A 26,712-nucleotide genomic window follows, 5' to 3' on the forward strand; every position below is an offset into this window, starting at 1 on the left:
GATTATATATGTTCAAAATTTATAGATATATGTATTTAGTATGTCTATGCTAGTAGTATTCTTTTTCACTAATTTTATTTATAGATGCATGGTTGAGGGAGCATGTCAATGGTTTATTCTATTCATTTGAGGTGTGAAACATGTAGTTGGACAATACCTAAGGAATAATGTGAAAATAGAATATATCTATTTTGCAACAAGAAGTGGTAGAGACATTTTATTGTGGAGTGTCCAACATAAAATGACATTCCCTCTAGCTATGTGGATATTTTAGAAGTGGGCAATTTAGGTACTGTTTTTTGAAAAAACATAGCTAGACAATATAACAAACTTAGTCATCAAAATTTATTGTTGAAGAATAGACTTAAAGACAATGTTTCAAATAAACTAAAATCTGACACCCTATTATAAAATAAGTTATATTTTAAAAAATCCACATCAACCCTTAAACATTATTAAAATCTTTCATTCACTCATAGAATCATATAAATTCCATATCTAAGTAGTTGTCACAAGAGTGTCAAGTCTCCTTTCATTTAAACAATTGTGACAAGACTAACTTACAAAACGTCACCAATCTGATTTTATTACATCCGAAATTGAAGCAGTAAGGGGAGAACAACGCAGGGAGGCCTCCGTGGCAGTTTCTGCGATGAAAACACATCACTACATCACTTTCTATGGCTAGACCCGAAAAAGGGATGGTGGCGCCAACCCCAAACCAAGTCATGTAATGTCACAAAAATTAAAAATAAAATCGTGTAATGTCATCCATTGATTAATAAAATATATCCATTCAATTTCGTACCCAAATCAAAGCCTTATTTGTCACCCTCAAAACAAAGCGTGGTGGAGGCAATTCTGTAAGGAATCATAACGTCCGTTGTAATGAAAATGTAAATGGAAATTTGGAATTCTACTATGGTGTAAGCTATATATATCGTACAGATGAATAAGGAGTAAAACACATACGCACAATGGTCACTTGCTCTTCCTCCTCGTCCCATCTCCAGAAATACTTGCTACACACAGTTCACCAATCAGTTGCAGAGGCACGTGGAAATGGACATGGATACACGAACTCCCTGTTTCCCTCTCCATACTCTGTTTCTACATTCGCTTCAACAATTTCTGGGAAGAAACCGACAATGTCTCCATCAACAACATTGTCCTGCAGCAGCTTTTGGCCATTAGTAAAACTTAACAACATTGCAGCTATACCCATTTTGGATACAACACTCATAGCAAGCTTGGGAATGTCATTTTTTGGTCCCCAAGCTGATGGGCGCAAGATTAGTTTTCAGCTGAATTCCATTACATTCCAGTCTAGAGATGATGGGTTTTATGGATCCGAGTTGGAAACAGAAGACGATAGAGAAGAAGCAAAGAGAAAATCCAACCAACAAAATAGAGGGGGAAACCCCACCAGACTGAAAGCATTGGACAACACCCCTAAGCTTCTCTTGGCTGGTGCTGTGTCAACCATTATTTCAAGGTTAGTCAAATTTTTAAAGCTCTTTCGAACATATTCTACCATTGCAGATTTAAGAAATGATTGTTATTAATGTTGACTTGCTTTGAATGAATGAATGAAAGATTTTTAACGAGGTCCATGAGGTCATAAGCCTAAGGGACACACATAGAACTCCTAGTCAGTCTGATGCAATTTCTCCAGCCTGTCTCTTTTGTTGTGAATATGCATAAGTAAAATGGCCCCCTTTAGGAGTCTTTGTCCTTCGAAAAGGCCTTTTATGTTGTTCACTTTTAACGTTTCTTGGTGTTGGCTGTGAATGTCTTCGTACGCCGTACAATCCTTCAGATAGTGCCACTCTGTTTCCACCACACTCTCGTTGCAAACTCTACACATTCTATCCTCTCACTCTTCCTTAGGGACCTTCCACCACTAGTTTCACATCTCAAACGGTGGGAACCAGATCTCTATTGAGCGATTAGGATTTTTGCCTTTCTTTTGATCTCGGCTCCTAAATATTCTTTGTCGTCATGTTCGCATGTGGGATTAAATTCTTTGACATAATAGGCTTTTTTTCTACCGAGCTGGTTTGCCCACATGACAGATCTGACTTTTCCTGCCACCCACTTTTCTATTTCAGAATTGTTTTCTGGGCATTCTTGGTAGTCAATGCTCTACTTATTGAACCATTTATCATTTTGTTTCTTCCATGTCTTCTTTTGACGAGGCAGTTCTCCGTCAACCACCCTACTAGACCAGTGATGTGCATCCATTTTACTCACCTTCTTTAAATAGCTCAACAATCTAACAATTGCCGAGGCCATATGCTGATGTCCTAGCTCAAAGATGTGAGGGTCATAGCATTGAGGATTTAGCTCCCCTATTTAATAGAATTTGGCATTATATGCACCCTGCACCTCGAATGGATTCCCATTCATTGGGACTTGCTAAAGTTGTTGCAGAGTTTGTAAGAATATTCAACAATTATGTCCATCGTTTTTCCAAGTTGTATTTTAAAATCTAGTTGATCGAAAGATCTGTTATAAAAAATATCTAGAATGATCATCTTAAAAGTAATGTTTATAGTCGGCCTTTGCTACAAGACTACAAATTGCGCAGGTTCAATGTTAACATAAGAGATTGTCATAAAAAACAGCACCTCAAGTACATAGTGGACAAGCATTAAAGAAGTTTTCTTTTCTTAATTAGAGAGGGTACGTGACTCTATTTTCTGAGTTGTGTTTCTTATGGAGAGCCTACTTGCTGGATTATAATCTGGGTCATTCTGGCAGCAAGGACTCCAACGTGTTCCTAGACCACAGCCATCACAAGCATTGGAAAGTTACCTAAGGACACGTGGATGGGTTCAGGAGAAACTAAAATGATGGAACGGAGATATGAATATGAGAAAGCACCATAGCGGCCTTGCTACGTCAGATTAACCGGAAGAGCAAGCACCCTTGAAAGTGTTGGATGTGAAGTCATGGACTATTGTTTTTTTTTTTTGCCCTCCATCGGTTGTCTCTTGGTTTCTACTAAGGATACTTCAAATTCACTGTGTGGATAATGTGATAAATATATGATGCGAACTGCTGTAGCTGTAACTGTATAAACAGAACTAATAAACAGAGTTTTCCCCTGGTTTTCCTGTGGATGTAGCCATATTAGTGAACCACATATATTTGTGTTTTGAGTTTATTCTTCTTGCACTACTGTTGCTTGTTTAAATCTGAATTAATAGTTGCTTTCTTGCTCCTAAATATCAACAGCTGGTATCAGAGCATAGTTGAGAAGTTGAAAGAAAAATTGGGAAAACATTTAGGAAAAATGGAAGAAGCAGATAAATGGACAATTGAAAAATTCTTGGGGCAAAACTCAGAATGTTGAAGTTGCAAATGGAAGTGTTCCTGGTACAGAGAGACTTCCTCAATCACACTGGAAGGCAAATCAAAGAAGCCAGCCACAATAGCTGATTTAGAGTGGGAGAAAATGGATAAGCTCACCACCCTCTTCTTTGATGAATTGTAAAGGATTTCACCATGCCAATACATTGGCTTCTGCCCAATGCTTACCTAGACTCTCAAACATTCGAATTGGTGATGGTTTCAAGGTCAGTAATAAGAACCAACAGAATTATGTGTAGAAGATAAGACATTGGAACACATCGGGTACGCAAATGAACTTTTCATTTGATAAGGTTGACGAACTACAAAAACTTCATCTACGTGTGAGATATGGTCTTTTTTACTCAGGCCCCAGCCTATAGCCTTGATGTGAGGTACAACCTCCATAACACAAGCTGCAGAGCCCCCCTTTTTGGGCTTGACCTTCTAATAGTTGGCTCTCCAAGCCACCAACCTTATGCATGGGCTCACTTGGCTTGTTAAACTTACATCCCCACTAAAATAGTAGTTAACACTATTTTTAGCTTACTCCAACTTTCGTAAAGATTTTGACAGTTCCATTTTTTAGTTGTGCTCTATATTTGGCAGTTTCTACCATTTTAGCAAATTCTACTAGATATGATAATGGTTCTAAGTTTAGCTACACTAAATCCTCTCCATTTGAGTTTTTGCCTTTTGCTCCTATTTTTCTAGACGTGGCATTGTGTGCACATCAGGTTCTTTTTCATTTGTTTTTAGTTTGGCCCATTGTTTTGCTACTTTGTGCTGGTTTAGGCAATTTTTCGATTTTGATGAATACATTTTTCAACATTTGCAGTTTGTAATAGATGTTGCTGCATATTTCTCATTTTGAGACCTTATAAGGCTTTGTTTGGGCTCATACAGGCTCCTTATGTGCCATATGTTTTTGACAATGCATGATTTTTTGAGCTCTATGCAATAGTGCCATTGGTGCTTTCTGATTTTACTCTGAATTTTTAGTTTCAATATTATAGCCTCTTTTGACATCTGTAAAGCATTCATATCAAGTTCAGTTTGTAATATCTAGTGGCAATTATATTCACACTAAATATGAAATGCCCAAATTGTGTGTGCTAGGGATTCATGATCATGTGATTTGGGGAGTAATGGTGGTGATCTTATTTTTGCCTTTTTTTGTCATGATTGAGTAATGTTTGTGGAATTCATAATTTCTTGCGCTCTCCTTTCCATTTGAGTATCGTATGGTGGATATCCTCATGTGGTCTCTACAAAGATTATGGCATCTCCAAAGCCTTTCCATGTCCAATAAAGACAAATCTTGATGTAGGGATGCCCCTCTATAGCAAGATTATTCTTTGAAGCCTTCTAAATCATGAAGGGTGGCATTCAGTTACTATAAGAAGAAAACTCATGATTGAAATGATTGCTTTCAGATTGATTAATCTGAGCAACTTCTTTAGGATAATATCATTAGTCTACTAGGTTTTTTCTACTCTATCATTGGTAGGATCCATTGTTGCTCATAGTTGTGGAAACAATATAATGGGATGAGTAGTTTAGTTTAAGGACATGCATTAAAACCCCACCATCCTTCCCTACTGCTTCTGTAGGGTTCAAAGTTGCTTTTTTGAGGCCTTCCATCGACTCTTTACAGCAAGATCTTTACCGTCTTCTAGAGATATCTCATTGAGGAAATCTTTTTAATTTTCTTTTCTGAATTTCTTCTTGCAGATTTTTAGGATTTTATTACTCTAGCATTGATAGAGTCAATTGTGGTTCATACTGAAGCATATATTGTGGACACTTCATCATGGGATGAGAAAGATAATGGCATGCATTGACATTCCACCATTATTGCCTATTTCTTCTACAGAATTTTATGTCCCTTCTTTGATGGCGTATAGTGATTCCTTGCAACAAAATCTTTAACATTTTCTAGATGTAGCCCATTGGGACAATCTTTCTAGTTTGTTTTGTGATTCTCTTCTTTTGCATTTATAGGACACCATTGAGGACTTGAGATTCCTCTTTGATGAAAGTTCCATCACAATTGTTGTCTCATTTTCTCTAGCTCCCATTCTTTCTCCCCCTATTCCTACTTCCACATTGGCTGTCATGCCCCTGCCCTTTATACAGGTTGCATGCTTTAATAAATAAAATCCAGGCTTCTAAGGCCAACACCTAGTTCAACCCCACCTTTGGATAATTAAATTTAGTATTAAAACAATTAAAATTAATGTCTGAAAGATGGCTATGTTTTTTTAAAGTGCAATGATCAACTGTAATTAATAGATCTTATTTAAGTTATAGTTTTGTTTATGAGGCTGACCCCCCTTAAGACTTGGAACAGTGCTGGAGAGGTGCATATAAAATAGAAGTCACTCCCTTTGTGAAGAGGGGTGTTCTTATGAAGTCATCGCTACCAAGGTTGCTTCCTTTTAATAAGTAGGATGGGGCATAAGAAAGGTTATGTGAGATGGAGTTAAGGCAGAGAAATGTAATGATGTATTCTGGCAGAGATAAATCTTAAAGGCAGTAAGAATTAGAGCAGCCTTAGGGAAGCAGACATCAGCGATCATAACGTCACATATCTGAGGTACAATGCCTCAAATCGTGAAGCACAGCATCATTTCATCAGACCTGTATATATGTGTGTGTGTGTATTTATGTCTGTAGAGAGCGAGAGGGTGGGAGGGGCTTCCGTTCTAATACAGAGCAGATCAGTTCATTAGACATCAGCAATCAATGCATATAGATGCATCAAACCAGAAATTGTTTTATTTGCGGGCAATAGCATTCCTCTTCAACGTCATTATGTGTGAGATGCATGCTTAGTATGTATGATGAAGATAATATCCAACATATTATCTTTTATGCAAATTGCTAAGCTTTCTAGATTCTTAATTTATTCTTTTATTCTACCAGGGAATCAATCATGGCAAGGTGAGGAAGTGAGTGCAAGGAGGGAAAATGCCTATAGGATACCTCACTTGGCACACCACCACATTTGAAATGATGGATGGCCACACAAGGTTAAAAAGGATGGTACATTGGCTCTTGGGGCTAGGGTAGAGGATCTCTTCGGAGCCCTATTGTAGTTTTCCTCCCATCTTGACTTCAAATGATTTTTGGGATGAATTCAAATGAGTCTCATTCATAGGAGAGTGAGTAATGTTGTCGGTAAATTCTAGAGTGTAGATGACGGGTAGAATAGTATCCGAACGGGCGTGTGACACTTGAGTCACCCTTTCGGGAAGGTATATGTACACCGTTCGAAATGGACTTTGAATCATCATTGGAGCTATTGTAATAAGCATATTGCATATATGAATAAAGTATTTGTTCTGCGTTATATTGTGCTATACTACATGTGTTAATTATCCTTCTATGCTGTACGGTAAACATTTGGCGCTGTTGTTAGGGTTAAACATGAAGTCAAAAGGCCATTAGCAAGTACTATTGACATAGGAAGTGTCTGCGGGAACTTACACAAACAACAATGCAACTTCGGGAGGATATCAAAACAATAATAGATGTGGAAGGGGTGGCAATAATAACAATCATAACAATGGAGGTTGGAGCTAAATATAGTATGACGCAAGTAGACGGCCGATGATACAATGTCGTGCATGCAATCTCTGCGGGCACTTCACTAGAGATTGTACCATGAAGGAAATGCGGCAGCTACTATGTAGATGGTGTGGTCCAGGAGACCACGAAGATTCAAAATGCCTAAAGCAAGGGGTAAATCTATTAAGCATTGAAACATGTGATGAGAAGGTACAGGCGGTCACACGTGAGCAGGCAAAGAAAGTGAAATACCCTGATGCAGAAGAAGAAAATGAGAAGTTACAAAAAGCAAGAACAGTGTTGGAAAGGCAGGTGAAAATAGAAAAATCACAAGTAAAAGATACTGCTAAGAATTCGAAAAGGAAATTAGCGGAACAAAACATGATAAGGCAGATAATGCAAATAGAAGTTCCTTCAGTACAAAGTGTTACATTTGAAGGGTTGAATGGTGCAAAATGCCGGAAGTGGTGGCAGGAGACTAGATAACCATTAGGTGAAGGCTAGAATTTGGAAAGCACAAGTGGAATGGGTGATACAAATGCCAGTATTCTGTATCAGAGACTATGAAGGTTTTCTACGCATCATGATAGAAACGTATGATAGGTTCTCTTGAATTAGTACGTTTGAGTATCTTGGTTGCAACTTAGTAGTGTCATTCAAGCCAGCTGATTTTACACGAGTATTTGGGATACCTGGCCATGCTTAAGGCGGAAGGAAAATAGAAAGTAAACCTAAAAAGATGAACCGGGAAGTAAAGATGCAGTTGATATAGCTTGTGTGTGGGGACTTGTCCTAGGCAGAACAAGAAGCTCTTTCAGACACATGAAAGGGCAGAGGGTTGAAGAAATCCAATATACAGGAAGGTCACTGGCGCTGTTTGATGGACATCATGAAGAGTCGCCTCATAGGCTTTAGCCGTGCCTCAGATATTTCATTTCCACATGTAGCAATGATGAATGGGATTTTGCATGGTAGGGTATATGACTGGGCAGTGTTGTTAGCCAAACGGATGTCAGAATTCATGACATTGTAGCACAAAACATTCTACATGCCGCATTATTCCCTCGGCCTGTTCTTGGAGGTAACGACGTAGATGATCCTCAATGTTGCACTGGAAGCCAAACCGGGACAACTCGCGCCAGGCGAACCACTGATTATGTAGTGGAGACATTTGGATACACTTGGCACCAAGACCATCGGACAGAAACGATCGAGGCCAGATGGTGGAAACACAGACAGTGGTTGAGAGGAGACTTCTTTGGAGGAGAGTGGGACCAATAGGGAAGGGGAATAGGACAAGGAGGTAGAGGTGATTATAGCTATGCCATTGAGATTCCAACGGCCTGTACTCTCACCTACGACACATTTGGCTCCTATTGGCATACATGGCATTTCGAGTTTTGGTCAGTTCAGGCAGCCAGTAGTGATGACACTAGTTTTGGTTGCGATGCAGCTCACTGTAGAGACATGAGCTATTCCAAAGGCAGTAGCAGAGGCACATCCATCACCAACGGAGATGGTTTCTCTGGAGGTAATGATGGAGCCGACTCGTGAGGCTTTACCAGAGGCTGGAGATGAGATACCCAATACTGAGATAGACATGGAGATAGGGGTACTAGAGGAATCGATAAGCAAGGGTTTAGGGGCATTGGGTGTCTAATTGGACGCAATGAGTTTTGATGTAGTGGCTATAGGAGATACAACACTGTTAGCATCATTGGAGCGAGACAGAGAGAGCCGAACCTAGTAGTTGAGTGGATACCTGAGTACACGATTCCATCGTACCCCAGCACCTCGAGTGGTGTACCTTCAAACACCCACGCAGGAAGCAGTTCTGGAGGAGAACCCATTGTAGAGACAGGAAGCAGAGCAGACTCAAGAGGAGGGACTACCGCATAGTGTTGTTGAGCATATGGCGGAAGCAGTAGAGAGGGCTATGGGTGTGCAACAGGAACATCCAGTAGCGCGAAAAGTAGGGATGAGAGAGACATCCCTTGCTGATATAGCAACTCTAGTGACTTGGGCACGCTAGGTGATAGCCTCTACAGAGACCCAGGCTTTGGACGTAGTAGTGAAGGAGCTGGAGGGAGTAATATTCTTTATGAGATTAGGATGCCCGATTGCCTTTATAGTCTGTTTCGAGGAGCGAGGATGGCATGATGTGGAGACTACAGAGATGCGATAGGACTGGGCCACGATGAGAGATCATGGTATGGAGAGCTGAGTAGAGGCTTTGACTCACGAGATAGTGGAGATACGCAGGAAGGCATACTACACCTTGTAGAGGAGCTAGGCGGATCAGGTAGCAGCTGAGAAGGCTCAGGAGGAGTCAACTGCTAGGTTAGCCATGGAGAGGGCAGCCTGGGAATCTAAGAGGATAGCCCTATTAGATAGACAGAGTCAGCTACAAAAGTTGGCAGTGAAGAAGGAACTGATAGCGGCAGAGAAGGAGAGAGTAGCAGAGGAGAAAGAGCTCAGAGAAATAGCAGGGATGATGCAATCAGCTTTAGAGCTTCAAATGGAGGCAGAAGCAAAACCGAAGGTTAGGAAAGAGCAAGTTTATAAGCTATGGGTGGAGCTGAATGAATTGAGGGTGCAGATGGCCACTACGCCAGGGATGCATCCCTCTGTTTAGTGTTTATGCATTGATGTACTTGGGGTTATTTTTGAGTTTTGTTGTATTGTCAACCGGAGACAACTTTTCTTTTGGGGGGGATGATGTTGTCGGTAAATTCTATAGTGTAGCCGACGGGTAGAATAGTATTCGAACGGCCGCATGACGCTTCAGTCACCCCTTCGGGAAGGTATATGTACACCGTCTGAAATGGACTTTGAATCATCATTGGAGTTATTGTAATAAGCATATTGCGTATATAAATAAAGTATCTATTCTGTGTTATAACGTGCTATACTACATGTGTTAATTATCCTTTTACCTTGTACGGTAAACAAGGGTGGCAATGATGAAGGGGAATAGTTATAGGATTCCTTACTTGGTACACCACCTCATATGAGATGGCAAAAGGTAACATGAGGCCAAGAGGGATGGTATATCTGCTCTTGGGCCTAGGGTAGTGGATCTCTTAGATGCCCTTTTATGTCTTCTTATCCAAAAAAATTTCATTATGGTTGAACCCTAGTAACAAATTAGAAATGTTATATGATTAAAATGATTATAAATATATGTTCTTAAACCCTAATACTGGTTGATCAAATGAATTGTAACTTCAATAATTTGTCTAACATGATTACAAGATCTCAACAGGTTCTATCTTGCTTCATTAAAATGCGCCCTTCTAGATTTTCCCTAGAATTTTCCCTAGGTTCACAGTGGCAACAAGTTAGGGTAAGAGTTACATCTTTACCAATTGAAATATCTCTACAATTAGTCTTCTATTTAGATTTTGCAACCAAAACCAAGGGAACACACATACATATATATGTATCTATATCTATATCTATATATATATATATATATGTATGTATGTATGTATGTATGTATGTATGTATGTATAAGTTTATGTATGCATGTGTATATAGACATATATCCTTTCTATTATTTAGATTAGATAATAACACAAGATAGTCATAAAATATTTATATTACCATTCAATCACATTAGGGTTTGGGAGAAGAAGCATGCTAGGTTGGCCTGAAGCCATCCCACGCTAAGCCCAAGTGTGGACACTCACCCTCTTGGCCAGAGTGGGAAGGGAACATGGACATTCACTCGAGGTGGCCTATTTAGTGGGGTGCTTGTATATGCTTTCCCTATCTATGCTTCATCCCCTTACAGTCAATAGCCATAGTTGGAGAGTTCGAGAGTAGATCGTAATGGGGGCTTCTTGATTGTCCTATCTAAGCCCAAGAGAAGATCTTTTCCCTCTTGGCCCTAGGGGTGGGCAACAGGGACATCACCTTGGGGTGGCCTACTTAGATAATGACCTCATAACAACCCTCTTCCTTACACCTTCCTTCTAGACATGATGGGGGTTTCAAACAGATTTATTACAGACATGCATTTAATATCTATTCATATATATGTTTATATATAAGAGAATAAAGATGATTGTTAACAAATTATATAAACGCAGTATTTATATCACAAGAGGATTATTAGGATTGTTAGATCCTATTATGAAAGTCATGAAATGATCAGAAGTTTGCTACTAACTTAGGCTTGATAGGAATGTCTCTTCTTGAGAGTTTGCTTGGTCTTCGATGCATCTTATATAAATCTAATCTGATGTTTTACACTTTGATATATATTAGTATATCTTAGAAATTCTTCTTTCTTACTTTCCCATCTCGCCTTCTTCCCAATACGGCTTTATACCCTATCATTTCCGTCAAGGTCATGTAACCCTTGGAGTATATGTCCTTTTGTCATGTCCCCGTATTTTTAAGATTTAATAATAAAATTAAAGTAAATTAATAATAGAATAAATAATAATATATTATTATTTTATAAATATAATAAAGAGATTAGTAACATAATCAATATAAAAAAAGATTTCAATAATGAAAATATCCTAGAAAGATAAAATAAAATAATATAAGATAAAATAATAAAATAATAATATATTATTAAATAGTAATAATTATAATTGTAACTATAGTGATTGAATTATTATAATAATAATAATAAAATAATATAGTATATTGAGATAAACAAGTAATAATTAATAAGATTCTATGATAACATTAATAAACTCATTATAATTATAAAATGAACTAAATGATATAATAGACAAATAAAATATAATTATAGATATTAATAATTATAAATATAATTATAGTTAAACAATTATTCAACTAATATTAATAGTTACTCCTGATCGGTCATGTCTTTTGAGCATAATTTGGACTTGATATATAAGAAGAATAAATTCAAAAGGGAAAATCATTAGAATATATCATAAAAAAAAGGATAGGAAAACTCTAAAAATAATGAATACTATCAAAGTTTTACGAATAATGTCCTTAGTTTCTAACTGAAGGAACTGGGGACATTACACCTTTCATGAGGGGTTGGGTCTCTTCACTGGTGTCCCATCGTTAATTACCAGTCATCATAATTAGTTCACACCTCATCATGAATCATTCTCCATTAATTAATTCCTTTGTTCATTTCCTTAATTCAATTCTCTGTAGTCTGTGAAAATTGCTGCTCATAGTAGGTTGCTGCTCCTTAACCTAAATTGCAGCTTATTATTAGTCGTCTGACACCTTTAGATGATCACACTTCACTACTTAAATATACACCCTTTGTCCTACTTTCATGAGGGGTTGGTTCTCCTCAGTGGTGGCCCATCGTCAATTACTAGTCATTATAATTAGTTCACCTCATCATGGATCTCTGTCCTAATTAATTACTCTGTGCATTTCCTTAATTTGAATCGCTGCAGTCTGTATAAAATTGCTGTGCATAGTAGGTTGCTGCTTCTTAAGCTAAATCACAGCTTATTATTTGTTTTATGATACCTTTAGATAACAACATCTCATCATTTAAATATACGCCCTTTTCCCTAATTTCAAAGGGATTGGTGCTAAGAAGGAACACCTTTAATTTAACACAAAAGCCAAATGGGTCAGGCGAAAGAGATAATAGACCCAGCCGACCCTTCTATTTTTTACAATTCTTCTTCCTATATAAGTCATGGCCAGGTTGGATAGTTCGTGGAGACTGTACTTTATTTGTAGCTAGTGAAGACTATGCAAAACTCAACTCCACAGTAAGCTTCTCCAATAGTGAGTGCGACTCCTAAAGGCCAATTGGTTACTCTCCAATGAGACAATAATCATTTCAAACTCATAAGTGAGCTCATCAACCTCCTTCTCCTTTCTCTTAAGAGCATTGTAGTAGATACCATCGAGCATTAGAAGATGATTTTTGTCTGCCAATAATTGTGAATAGTTTTGTTTCATTATTCCAATGGCTTCCCAAGGTGCATGGAACTCAGCTAGGGAAAGGCCACTATAACTTTGCTCATGTGTCATAGTACTCCAACCAAAGGTAGTCAACATTTGATGAGCAACACCAAAATGCTCTATGGCAGTGGCAATCATGCTCTTGTTAACCTTAAGTTGCCTAACCAAATGATGATGATTCTAAAACATGTAAATCCCAAGCAAGTGCTATGACCCAAAATCTGCACTATGATATGAGGCCGTATCTACATCACTCACCTGAGGATGGCCCAACTGTCAAAGTAGAAGTTGCTGATATGATTGTATCTTCACACATTTCTGCTCCCAGTGTAACTGCATGTCCATCCAAGTCACGATATTGTGATCCAATGCCACTAAATGAACTTTCTAACTTGTCTCCAAAGTTCTTATTTGAAAAATCAAACTCATCATGACATGAATTATCAACATGCAATGCATTTTTAGTACTCATTTCTTGAGCACTTTCATGTGACCAATGGTAGCATTCTGCACATATGTAGTCACTGCTGTCTCATGCTGATGCAATTTTTTTTCACTTATGTCATGTAAATCATAAATGTTATGGGACAAAATTTTCATGTAATCCTCATTCTCGACACTTGTATCATGACTGCCAATACTCAAGGTCACTCCCATATCACTTTCAGGACTCGCCATGACTTTAAAGACATCATTATGCTCAAATGGAAGATTGCTGTCATAAAAATCAGTCCTATGGGTTATGGGTCCACTTTTTCATGAAAGCGAATCATCGGTAAGCTGCAAAGTATGATTGATTTGTCATTGTAATTGTTTAAGGCCTTTCATTATTTTCTCCAATTTGGATGCCTTTTCCTTCTTTGGAAAATCCGGAAGGTAGGTAAGAATCTTCCATCCTTAATTCTGACCATGAAACTAACTCGCTACCCAATTGATAAATAATCCCAATTGTAGAGTGTTGATCACTCAAATTCTTGATTACCGGGTTCGGACCTTGCCAAGCAGATCCGGATCGAGTTTGGGTTCGTGATGGGTCTAGATTCGTCGTAGGTCCGCAACGAGTCCCCACAAGGTTTGTGCTACAACCTATGGGTCCATCAGGGTTTGTGCTACGACTTGTGGGTCCATCAAGTTTCATGCCAATGTGGACCCAAGTGGACCCACAGGCTGTAGCATAGGCCCTACGGGGACCTGCCAAGGAGCTAGGTGAACCTACAGAGAACTTGCGTGGAATTGTGGCAAGGGAGTCCAAAAAGTGAAAAAAAACACTTAAAAGAATGAGTTTTAAAATTTTTTTTGGTAACCCTAAAAGGAGCCTTATAAAAAACATTTCACTTATATAATCTCTCTTTTCCTCTTTCATTTTGGTGTTGCCCATTTTGCAAGTTTGAAGAGAAGGTCATAGAGATTGTTTGTGGAGTCTTAAATCCTTCCAATAATTAGTGTTGAGTGTTCCAGGTATGCATTTGATCCTTCCTTTTGCTTCTTTGATAGTTTGTTTAAACTGTTTTTTGTTATAGATTGGAAGAATGAATATTAGAGCTCAGTGGGTGGGGAGGGTTGGGGTTTATATGGAAATGCAATTTTTGGAAAACCCAATATAGAAGCTCCTATTATCGAGTTAGACATCATTAAAAGGCCCTAGGGGTAAAGGGATCAATATTGTGAGGGCTTAGATACAGAGAAGGGGTTGCCGACTGCTCAAATAACAACCATGTTAAAATAACAATTAGATTTTGATAGGTTAGTGTCAAGGGGGAATAAGAAAAATCAAAGCACAAACCACCATCACCACCCTCTAAAACAAGCACTTGACATCATTCCTTCTTACCTATCCCTTCTATGGATGAGAAGATGTAGAAACACCCCAAAGCACCACCCGCAAGAGAGGCCCATTAGATAGGGCATTTCAAAATGAATTGAGAGAATTTGCTGATGTAAAGGTTGGGCATTGCCTCTTTGTGATGGTCTTCCATTCAATCTAGTGGGATCATCTTATTGGAGAGAGAGATGGTGCAAGCAATAAATGAAGCACCTCGTGGTTACTGAGGTCGTGGATATGAAAAGGTGAGAACCACCTTATTGTACAATGAGAGAAAAAATGTAGACATCCTCCTCAAACCAATAAGAGATTCTTGGATCCAAATGGGGGTGACTATTGTCTCTAATGGATGGAAAGATTGCAAAAACCATCCATTAATAAATGTGATTGCTGTCTCCCACAAGGGGGCAATTTTTGAAGGTGGTTGATTGTGAAGGGGAGGTAAATAATTTACGGCCTAGATTTTCATTGAATCTATAGAGTTCATGGGAGTTGATAATGTTGCCCAAGTAGTAATGGACAATGCAAAAGTTTGTAAGCTGCAGATGCTTTGGTAGAAGCATGATATGATCATATATTTTGGACACCATGCACCGTCCACTCCTTGAATTCGGTGATGAAAACAATTGGCACCCGAATTGAATGGGTGAAAAAAGTATATGAAGAAGGTGAGGAGATCCAAATGTTTGTGACAAACCACCATATGTCACAAGCGATTTTTTAGAAATTTCTCCCACTTGGAATTATTTAAGCTAAATTTTAAATTTAATTTTAGCTCTATTTAGTTTCATTTATCATTTTGTGTCATACTTCACATAATTAAATAAAATGTTATTTGTGTTGTTTACCCTATTTGAAACATTTTATTAACTTACAATTAACATTTTATTAGGTGGCTGAAACTCGGTTTGCTTCACACACAATTGTCTTTAGATGACTTGTGAGGGTGAAAGATGCATTGTGCTAGATGGTTATTAGCAACCAATGGGGTGTTTGGAATCAATCGAATGCAACAAGGGGCCAAAAGGTAAAGACAATGAACTTGGGTGATGATTGGTGGGCTCAAGTGGATTTTGTATTAGAATTCACCAAGCCCATCATGTTTATGCTTTGGTTTTCCGAAACTGATGAGATTTGTTTGAGGAACATCTATGATGTCATGGACTCCATGCAAGAGTGTGAAAAGCTAAGTTAAAATTTGTATGCAATACTCTATCCTTGTTTGTTGAGAGATTCTACTTTTAAATTTTAATTAATACTATATCAAGATAACTTACATGAATGTCATTTGACATCCCAGGTCATTCATAGGAGAGAGCATGATCTTGAGGACACCTTGTAGAAAAAGGTGGAGTCATTCTTCATTGTTGGAACAAGATGGCTGGACCTTTACACCTCCTAGCATATGCATTGTCTCCTAGGTATAATAGCAGTGAGATACTTGTTATTCCTGGTAGAGTGCCACCATACAAAGATCCTAAGGTTGCTAGTGGGTATAACAAGGCATGATCCTACGGTGGCATCAAATGTTAGGAGAGAGTTTGTAGAGTTTGTCTTAGGAAATAATGCAGACCCTAATGCAATCAATGACCAAAGTAGAATGGATGGAATTGGATGGCGGTACATATGTCGGTAAGATTATATGCACCTCCGGCCTCTTGCCATTAAGATCCTATCACAAGTAAGTTTTTAAGTTTTTAATTTCCTTTTTTATGGCCACTTAGCTTGCAGTATTAACACTCTTAAATTTCTATTGTATTACAATTTTTAATTTTTGAAAATTTTTTTGGTTGTCTCTCTAGGTTGTGAGCTCTTCTATTGCTGATCGGAATTGGAGTACACACTGCTTTATCCACTCAATGAAGTGTAACCTGTTAGGTTCCAAGAAAGTAGAGGACTTGGTATATATTCACAATAATTGGTGCCTCGTGTCCTGCAAGGATCCGCGATACAAGAAGAGGCCAAAGAAGTTGTGGGATGTATTACTCAAGTTTTCTAACTTGGATATGACCATCCAGGATCTAGCTAGAGTTTTGTTGACACAAAAGTCTGCACCCATGCTCGACATGTTCCTCGGGAAACCTCGAGTAACATGGAAACAACCTCTAAGGGTGGAACTTGCGCTTTGAGGTTAAATATCTCGAAAAGGTCGGCTTCCTTACAATTAGGACGCACCTAATTTAAACTTTGAGGGAAACAGGAGCAGGATTGCATAAAATCAAATTGCTAAAATGGAAAGGGGTTGATGCACCAGATTGAAACAAGATAACTATCTCTACCTACAATACACATGACATAAATAAAAAGCCCAAATACACATATCTCAACTCTATTTGATCACCCTAAGACTCACATATAGGTCAGAATTAATGAGATGATATAAGGAAAAAATAACTTTCAAAATGTAGCAGTCATGAGCAAATTTGACCCAACATATAAATTGGGAAAACAAAAAGAAACATTCAACATAAGGCAAGAAATATGCACATACAACTAAATGCGAGAAAAGGTCAAACTAAAATTTCTATTTATGCAATGCAAAAGGAAGTTACAGTTGCAGAGCATAATGTTGCTGCAAAGAACCAAAGAAGAACCCAAAAAATATTTATAAACTTTGCCTTTATAGAGGTTTAGGCATGACTCAAATTTTACATGAAGTTCAAACACCAACAAGGTTGAAGTTAAAGTTACAAAGAAGCATGTAAGAATAAAATCTCATTTTTGAAGAAACTTGCTCTTGGAAGTGATAGGAAAAACCAAAAGGAATGCTTACGACAGTTTGAAGGATAGATGTAAGATAATCCTTGCAACAATAAATAAGCATGGAGATGCACTGGTGTCATGCATACAAGGCCAAAAGGTTTGCTCACCATTAAAGAAACACCCCTGGGATGTGTCATGGCTGCAAAGAATCAAATCATACCACTATAAAAGATACTAGGATGGAATGACATGAAGTATTAACCCACTTGCACACCCCTGTATAGTGGATCCATTGACCTTCACCAATCTACAAGCAAAAATCTTTTGTGAAAACATGAATGGAAACTGACCATTGATCATAAAAAAGATGCATGCCACAAAACCTTGAGAAATGTGGCACTAGCATGGGCCCACAACACCCGTTGGCATAAAAGAGCCCAAAAGAACATATGACAGTTGGCATAGTTTTCCATAAAAAATGGCAAAAGAAAATATAGGAAGGGATAACACAAAATGTTAACACCCTGCAACATGGCACAATTCCAAGCCTTAAAACCTTGGAAGGTGTTGCATTACCACCGCTTGAATGGAACAGAGACCTGTAGCAAAGAAAAACACAGAAACATGAAAGCTTAACATCTTGCTAGGTGGCACAATTCTGTTAACCACTGAAAAGATGCAAGACATTAAACTCAGACATCTGGCAATAGCATGGGACTTTAACCCTAAAAGAATGTGGCATCACCACCGCTTGAAACTTAACATCTTGCTGGGTGGCACAATTCTCTTAACCACTGAAAAGATGCAAGACATTAAACTCAGACATCTAGCAATAGCATGGGACTTTAACCCTAAAAGAATGTGGCATCACCACCGCTTGAACATATGTGGCGACAACGTGAGAAGGGATAACACGAAAGTTAACTGCAAACTTGACGTGTTAACCCATTGTGACAGATTCTAGCCCATTGAAAGTTTCTCAGATTGATTATCTGTGATGGGTTGAATAGGGGCAAAAATAACTAACATTTCTAGCTAATCAAATGGGATACTTGCTTGCTAAGCATAAGATCAGTGGCCTTAAGAAATCCTTTGGGCATGGGGTCACCAACAAAGAACGACTTGTTAGCCCACCTGTAACTTCACATTACAACCTTTGCAACCAACAAAAATTACAAAACTTGCTATCTCCAGGAGAGAATAGCCGTGCTCATGCACTTCTTGGAAAGATGAAAACACATACTCTACTATGTACAAGTATTTACAAACAAAAGATTAAACAAATGCATTAACTAGCTTGTTGAAATAGCTGCCCTTTCTTACAAGTTGATTTATTCTTTCATGCATATAAGTAGTTAAATAGATCAACAAGCTTGACAAGTATACTGCTGTATAGAATATCTTCCCAATGCTATGGAAAAAGAAACTCTCCAGCATTGGGACATTGTCTTTTTGAGCAAGACATCCTTGCTCCTTGTGAAATTCTTTGGGTAGAGCTAGATGCCTCATGGGGTATCCTCTTGATGTCTTTGGATCTAAGCGATCAGCCTTGGCCAAACTATTGTTCTATGCAAACTTTGTATTCTACTGGTCTAAAAGAGATGGCTCTAAAGGTACAACTGGTAGTGCTCTCTCTTGTTGTTGTTGCAACACGTGTTCTTCATATGGGGAAGATGACTTGTTGGATAAACATCAGGCCTCAAGCTCATATAAATCAATCTTCCCCATCCACTGTGATATCCCCATGTCACAACTGTCCCTATGATGGCTTACAAAAGAAAGAATCTCTTCTTTTTGGACTGTTTTCTCTATTGTGACATTGGACATGGGCTGAGGAGCAACCTCATGCACATCAATCTGTTCCTCTTGAAGGACAGGGATGTCCTTGTGATGTTCTTTCTCCTTGACCTCCTGCTGCAACACATGTTCTACACAATTGGAAGCTATTCTTGCGTTGTCTCTGATGTGGGCAAAGGTATATCCACTTCTTCATCAACAATGAAGAAGGGACAAGAATCGTTTGGGGGCTCACAATCATCAATATGAGGTGTTTGAAGTATAGAATGAGGATTTGGGCAACCTGAAATGGTAATCGAGGGAGGGCTGCTCCATCTGAAGCTAGCAAACTTACACCTTGGAGGCTCTTGTGCAATGACTTGTCTTTTGCAAGGTCCTCAAATTACCTATGTTGGACCTCTTCTTGCTGCAATTTGAGGAAGGCATGGCGAGCCTCATTGAAAATATCGAATACCTCAGATACCATTCTACAAGCATACTAATCATGCTCCCACATCTCCTTGTCATCATGTAACTCCTTAAGCCAAGAAGTCATAAGGAGCATAACAAAAAGAAAATTTCCTACAATCTCTTTACGAGTATGAATTTTCAACATATTTAAAAACCTTTCCAAGGTCAGCAAATCTGAATCCCAAAGTATTTGAACGATCATGGAGGTCTTTTAGCTTTGAGCTAGGATCATTGTAGGGCTCTATAGGAGACTGAGTAGGGAAACATGGGGCAACACTAGTTTGCTGATGCAAGAGGATCTTGGGTTCTTGGACAATCATGTATCAACAAAAAAATATTTCCTTTATTTTATTCCAATCAGTTATTCGTGGGACAACCCTTTCTGTTTGCGTTTGTTTCTTCTGCAAAGTTGGTTTCTTAATGGACCTATCGTGGATCTTTTTCCCGTGTTTGCGGAACTTGATTGTACTTTGCATGGAAGTTATTCTTGATCTTTTCTTGAGGCTTGTTCTTTGTTGACATATCTAGTAATGTGTGGTGATTTACTTCGGCGAGGTTCATTTGAATAAGTGATGTTTTGTGGTTTTGGGGACATCTTGGATTACATGTGGACCTATCCTTATGCTTGTAGATGTTTGTTTGCTTAGTTGTAAGGTTGCTGATTTCCCTTTAGGGCTGGACCTATATTTTTGTAACAATTTGATTTGTTAGCCAACCTATGTGTCCTGATGGCTCTATATATGTTGTGGTCTAGGATGTATGTTGCACAGTGAGGATAGATAGAGATAATGAGATTTTGAAAGAACGAGCTTCTAAGCTCGCTCATTGTAAAACTATTGTAAAGGTTGAAACTAGGTAGGCTTTATGCCTACTATATTGTAAGGATATTGTCTCAGTAGATCTGCATTGGAATAAAGATAAATGCTTGTTCTTCCATATTTGTGTTGAGCTTTGTCGTTAGTAGAAATTGTGTATCAGCTGACGGGTCCCTTCGGGAAGGTTCTTGTTATGTAGCGACATGTTGTATGTGGCCGACGGACTCCTTCGGGAAGGTTCTTCGGAAAGTATTTATACACCCTCTTGGGTCATTGTAAAGGATCTAATCAGCAGATATCATTGAGCATAATGTACTGTTTTGGCATATGCAAATAATGGAAGAAGTTCTGCTATTTCCATCTATTGTCTGTGTGCATTAATCAATCAATCTATGCGGTAAACATTTGGTGCCGTTGCTTGATAGACCTGGTACGATGACAGGCAAATGACGATTAAATGCTGAATCAGTTGAAGAAGAATAAGAATAAGTTGAAGGAAAAGGATGAATTACGCATAGCACAGGAAACTTTAATTTTGGCACAACAGGCTGAACGCAGACGGAGATTTCAGCAAGTTATCGATGGCCACAAAAGCACTAAAAAATTGTTGGAAGAGACTTGACTGCGGCTCGATTTGGTGGAAGAAGTAAGGGAGGAGTTTCTGAACCTGTGTATGCTAAGGGAAGAGAATCCAGACGGAAGGGGATTGACTCGCACGGCTCGGAGTGCTGAGGGAGCACGAGCGTGGAGTGAACTCTTCGTCTGAGATATACTTCTGGAACAGACAGCTTCAGAAAACCCTTCTTCATAAAATAACGCGGGTGTTGAAAATAGCGCAGGTGTTGAAAATAGTGCGGGTGTCAGAAACAACACAAGTGTCGAAAATAGCGCGAGTGTTGGAAACAGCACGGCTGTGCAGAACAGTGCAAGTATGCGAAATAGCGCAGATGTGTGGAACAGTGCGGGTGTGAACAGTATAGGTATACAAAACAACGCGGGTGTTCAGAACAGCGCAGGAGTGCAAAACAGCACAAGTACACAACAAAATCCACAACATCTAGTGATGGCAGGACCAAAAGAGAAACAGCCGAAGTTCGATGGCGATGGTATGACCGATCCCATTCGACATTGCAAAACATGTGAAACGATCTGGAGGGAAAATGGGATAACTGATGAAGACGACTGGATGAGACAATTTTCGGCCACCCTATGGGGCATGGCAATTGACTGGTTTACTAGTATAGATCCGCAGAATCTGGACAGTTGGAATAACATTAAAAAGGAGTTTCTAGCCGAATTTCAACTGTTGCGTGATGATAATGAAATTGTAGCAGAGATCTTCAATACTAAGCAAGGGAAGAATGAAACTGTCCGAGTCTATGCGAGGAAATTAAAAGATTTGATAAACAAAATGGAAAATAAGTCGGTGGACGGACTTCAGAAAAGGTGGTTCATGGAAGGCCTACGCCCAAACTTGCGGAAGAAAATGAAAATTGTGCCACCATCGTCATACATAGAAGCCTATAACAGAACATTGAACCTCGAAAGTGAGTAGAAGACAAAGAAGAAGAAGAAGAGTAGCTCGTCCGATTCAGATGACGATGCATCTTCAGGAGAAGATAGCAGCGATGATGAGGGTAGCAGCAAGAAGATCCGTGCCCTCCAGAAAGACATGATTCGGATGATGAAGGAGTTCAAGAACATGAACAAGGAGACTAAGGGCAATGAGCTATGGTGCACGGACTGCAAGAAGGAAGGCCATACAAAGGGATCCTGTTTGAAAGATCAATTTTGTGAGATTTTCCAGATTTTGGGACACTCGGTAAAGTAATGTCCTTTCAACCTAAAATCAAGAGCACCACAGCAAGTGTTCCTCACGCAAGAAGCGTCCGCGTTAGGAGGGAGCAGGAACATTGGTATGAAAGGTGCCACATCGAGCGGATACAGAAACAACCGGCATGGTCAAAACAATAACAACAACAGCAACAACAATACTGGCAACAATAATAATGGCGGGAGAAGTCGAATTCAGTATGATGCGAATGGTCGGTCGATAGTTCAATGCTGCGCATGCAACTTGTGGGGTCACTTTGCCCGAGAGTGCACAATGGCGAACACACTGAAGTTGCTATGCCGATGGTGTGGACCTGGCGATCATGACGATGCTAAGTGCCCGAAGTTCGGAGTAAACTTGATTACTGTCGGGATGGACGAGGAAGAAGTCCTAGCAATCACTCGGAAGCAAGCGAAGATCTACCCCGATCCGATGGAGGAAAAGAAGAGACTGGATGAAGCCCGCGCAGAGATCCAGAGAGCAACGCAGGTAGAAACGACACACCTGAAGGACACGCTTGGTACCTCCGTACGGAACTGGGCAGAATAAAGAATTGTATGACAAATATTGCAAGCTGAGGTACCCATTAGGATAAATGATCTGTTGCTCACTATGCCTCAACTCCTTACAACACTCACGAATATAGTTTTGATTGCTAAGCAACCAGTAGAGCAAGAAAAGGAGAAATAGGGGGGCACAAGTGCAGAAGACCCGATGTTGTTAGCTCTTTCATTCGGACGCTATCCGGCGGTTGTCGAAATGGGCATTCTAGGGACTTTACTAACAGACACGATCGTGGACGGAGGATCTGGTGTCAATGTGCTGCCAGAGGATACTTGGAAAAAGTTGGGACAACTGACATTGTGGCCACCTACCTTCTAGTTGTTAACAGTTGATCAACATGGAATCAAGCCATTGGGAATACTCACAGCGCAACCAGTAACGATTGGAACACAACCATTCCTGTTAGACTTCGTCGTGATTCCCCTGAGGCGAAAAAGATACGATGCTATTTTGGGTCGGGGGTGGCTGATACAAGCCAAGGAAAAACACGATTGGAAGAAAAATAATTTATCACTTGAAAGCAAAGGCTGGAAGTATGTCATCAATCTACACACTCAGATGGTTGGAGACAAAGCTCTATCGTCGGATTCCGAAGGAGAAGAGGATGAGAGGAGGCAGAGTATGGAACCTAATCAAGAGAGAGTCCTACGATTGGAAGGAGATGACGATCTGGATTCAGTAAACGGTCTTTACCACTGGCAGATGGAGGATTATGAGCTTTTTTCGAGTTGTAATATGCTAAGGATCGACGAAGGTAAGAAAGAAGAAAATGAATGTCCAAAGGAACACAAAGAATTCGAAGAAGGAAATGAATGTCTGAAGGAACATAGAGAAGTCGAAAAAGGAAATGAATGTTTGAAGCAACATAGACAAGCCGAAGAAGGAAAGGCGGGTATGACTGAAGTTGAAGGAAAGAACATACAGTACGAACCCAAATGAAGGAAAGATTCCACTGTACGATCGCGTAGGAAGAAAGTATTACGTCGAACCACATATAGCAAAAAGGTACTGGCAGCAAGGAAGACACACGATACGGTCTGCACAGGCAACAAAGAGGAAGGGTTCAATAAAAGTTGTAGCAATACAGAGTGAATGTGTTATTGACGGACAGAAGGGGCAGCTGACGAAGTCCATGGTAGCAAGCTTCGGGAACAAACTCGGCGATGTAGAGATGACACAGAATAGACATAGCAGGTTTCAACTCAGACAGTGGGTGTTGAAGTACGACAACCAGAATGAGATCAAACCAGGCAAGTTCAAAATTAAATGGGTCGGGCCGTACCAGATTCGAGAAGTGGGCGATAATAGAGCAATAAAACTATGGATGCTAGAGGGAAAGGAAGTGGTTGATGTAGTGAATAGGTCGAAGTTGAATGTCTACCATGAAAGAAGTAACGCACCTCTGTGGACGAACAACTGAGGAAAGCACGACTGTAAATACTGTATATATGTAAAATTGAAAAAAAAAAAAGAAAGAAAGAAGAAATTAAAAAAAAGAAAGAAAAATTAAGTGTGAGAAGCCACCATACGGATTTCTCAGGTAACCGTATGACTTTTGACCAGCTCTCCATTGTACGGCTTTTTCAAAGTCACTGTACGGCTTATAATTGCTCACCGTACGGATTTTCTAATGAAGATGCAGTGTATAGGTTTTAAAAGGCTACTGTACAGTATTTAGCAGGCAGGGCTATGCACGGATTTTTTAATGTAGTCACCATACGGATTTCTCAGATGCAGTCAGATAGGTACCATACGGATTTAGAATTTCCTTTCAGGGCTGCGTATGGATTTGGAACCACTCATTGTATGAATTCTAAGACCAAGTTACTGTACGGATTGTTAAAAGCTTGTGTTCTATACAGATTTTCAACTAATCAATTTTAGCAAGGTTCAACGTATGGCTTTTCCAGCCTAAACCACCGTACAGATTTCTGAAAACATTGATCAGGAGAACCTCTATCATGTGGATTTTCTTTTACTTTCAGAGCACGGTCTTCAAGTTTCTAAGCTTGAGGTTTTGGCGTACGGACCTTGAAGATTATTGTCGTACAGAATTGCAAATTGAGCTTCCAGTTTGTCCAAGCGGACTTTGCAGAACAGGTTGCTTGCTGTACGGACATGTTCAAACGAGGAAGGGAGGTTTTCTTTATAAATAAAAAAAAATTAAAAAAAAATCGACAAATCAAGAATGCTCAGAATGAGTGATGGATGATGCCAAAGGGAAGGGAAAACATCAGCGGTTGCGAGAAAGAGTATGGGATTAGAAGAAATCACAAAAATAGTGTGTTCCATGCAATTTTGTGTGGGTTTCGGAGTGCTAATTTGGTCTTGGCGGCCGAGGCGTTGCCCCAAGACCTCGCGGGGGCGCTGCTCCTCGACCCCGCCGGGGGTGTTGCCCCTTGGACCCCCAGTCGTTGCGGATATTAGTCGTGGGAAGTCTGACCCATTGATGAGACTTGGAGCTGCTGCAGGCATGAAGTGTCTGTGCACTAGAGGCACTTGGAGTAGGTGTTGGACGTGAAGCTGTCTTGGTGGATGCATGGGAGCTCGGGAGGAGTTGATCATCTAGTTGAAGGCAGTGCAGCGAGACTTGGCTCAGTGGACCCAGAGTTGGAAGCAGAGAAAGCAACACAGGTGGCTATCAAGGTCAGCTTGACTAAGGAGACAATATTGTGGCTACAGATGCAATGTGGGTTGGAGACCAGTTTGGTGCAGGCACAGAACGAATGGGAAAGTGATGTAGCAGATCTATCTTGTTGTAGTTAGTTGTTTGAGTTTTGTTTTATAGTCGTCAGGAGACGACTTTTCTTTTTGGGGGGGATGATGTCGTCGGTAGAAATTGTGTATTAGCTGACGGGTCCCTTCGGGAAGGTTCTTGTTATGTAGCGACGTTGTATGTGGCCGACAGACTCCTTCGGGAAGGTTCTTCAGAAAGTATTTATACACCCTCTTGGGTCATTGTAAAGGATCTAATCAGCAGATATCATCGAGCATAATATACTGTTTTGGCATATGCAAATAAAGGAAGAAGTTCTGCTATTTCCATCTATTGTCTGTGTGCATTAATCAATCGATCTATGTGGTAAACAAGCTTTTGTGTTTAATTCTAGCAAGGTGTTTGTAGAGTGATTCTTTTGGCTCATTCCCTATCCTACCTTGCGTTAGGTGGTAACAGAGAAAAGGTTTCTTTCCTTGTGAAGTCTTGGGATTGTGGAGAACCCTAATTGGATTGGTTGTAGGGAGGTAGACTTGGTTTTTGACCTATAACTTGCAGAGTGTTATGATTCTTGTAGGTACTATTGTCAAAATGGTTCAAGGTAGAGGAAATGCAGATCTTGCTCTTATGGATATGTTGAGACAAATTGCAACAAGACTTGAAACCCAAAGAAGATGACTACCTCTTGATGATGCTAGTGATGATGAAGAAGTAGTTGTACCTAATCTTGAACTTGAATGGAACATGATGAAGAAAGGCTCTTGAGAGCTTTGACTCGAGCAAATTCCAAATTCTCCTTCGATTCCTCTAATTACCTTGGAAAATTGAACAATGATGCTTTGTTGGATTGGATCTTTGAGATGGAGAAATATTTTGATTGAGAGTACCCCAAATGATAGGAAGGTAAAGATAGCAGCCACTAAATTGAGAGGACATGCATCTCTTTGGTGGGAATATTTGCAAACTGATAGACAAAGGAGAGGAAATGAGAAGATCAAGACTTTGGTTAAGATGGTTTGTAAGTTGACAAATACTTTCCTTCATGCTGATTAGCAGGTTAACTTGTTAAAAAAAATGCAGTATCTAAGGCAAAAAGACATGACTCTGAAGGATTACCCTGAAGAATTCTACAAGCTGGATATCATATCTAGAC

At 39.5% G+C, this 26,712-nt stretch overlaps 1 protein-coding gene across 1 annotated transcript in view; it reads left to right on the plus strand.

The window, feature by feature from the left end:
• Positions 1-760: 760 nt before the first annotated feature.
• The window catches only part of LOC149543139 (putative mitochondrial adenine nucleotide transporter BTL3), a 99,827-nt gene continuing 73,875 nt past the window's right edge, over positions 761-26,712 (plus strand). The window contains exon 1 of the mRNA XM_089798042.1: positions 761-1,495. Within this exon, the coding sequence (XP_089654168.1) occupies positions 978-1,495 (518 nt within the window). The 5' untranslated portion in view covers positions 761-977. The remainder of the gene's footprint in view (positions 1,496-26,712) is intronic.

Source organism: Cupressus sempervirens, chromosome 8 (assembly GCF_028749045.1).
Source record: "Cupressus sempervirens isolate cs-2001-9-10 chromosome 8, ASM2874904v1, whole genome shotgun sequence".
NCBI classification, from domain to species: domain Eukaryota; kingdom Viridiplantae; phylum Streptophyta; class Pinopsida; order Cupressales; family Cupressaceae; genus Cupressus; species Cupressus sempervirens.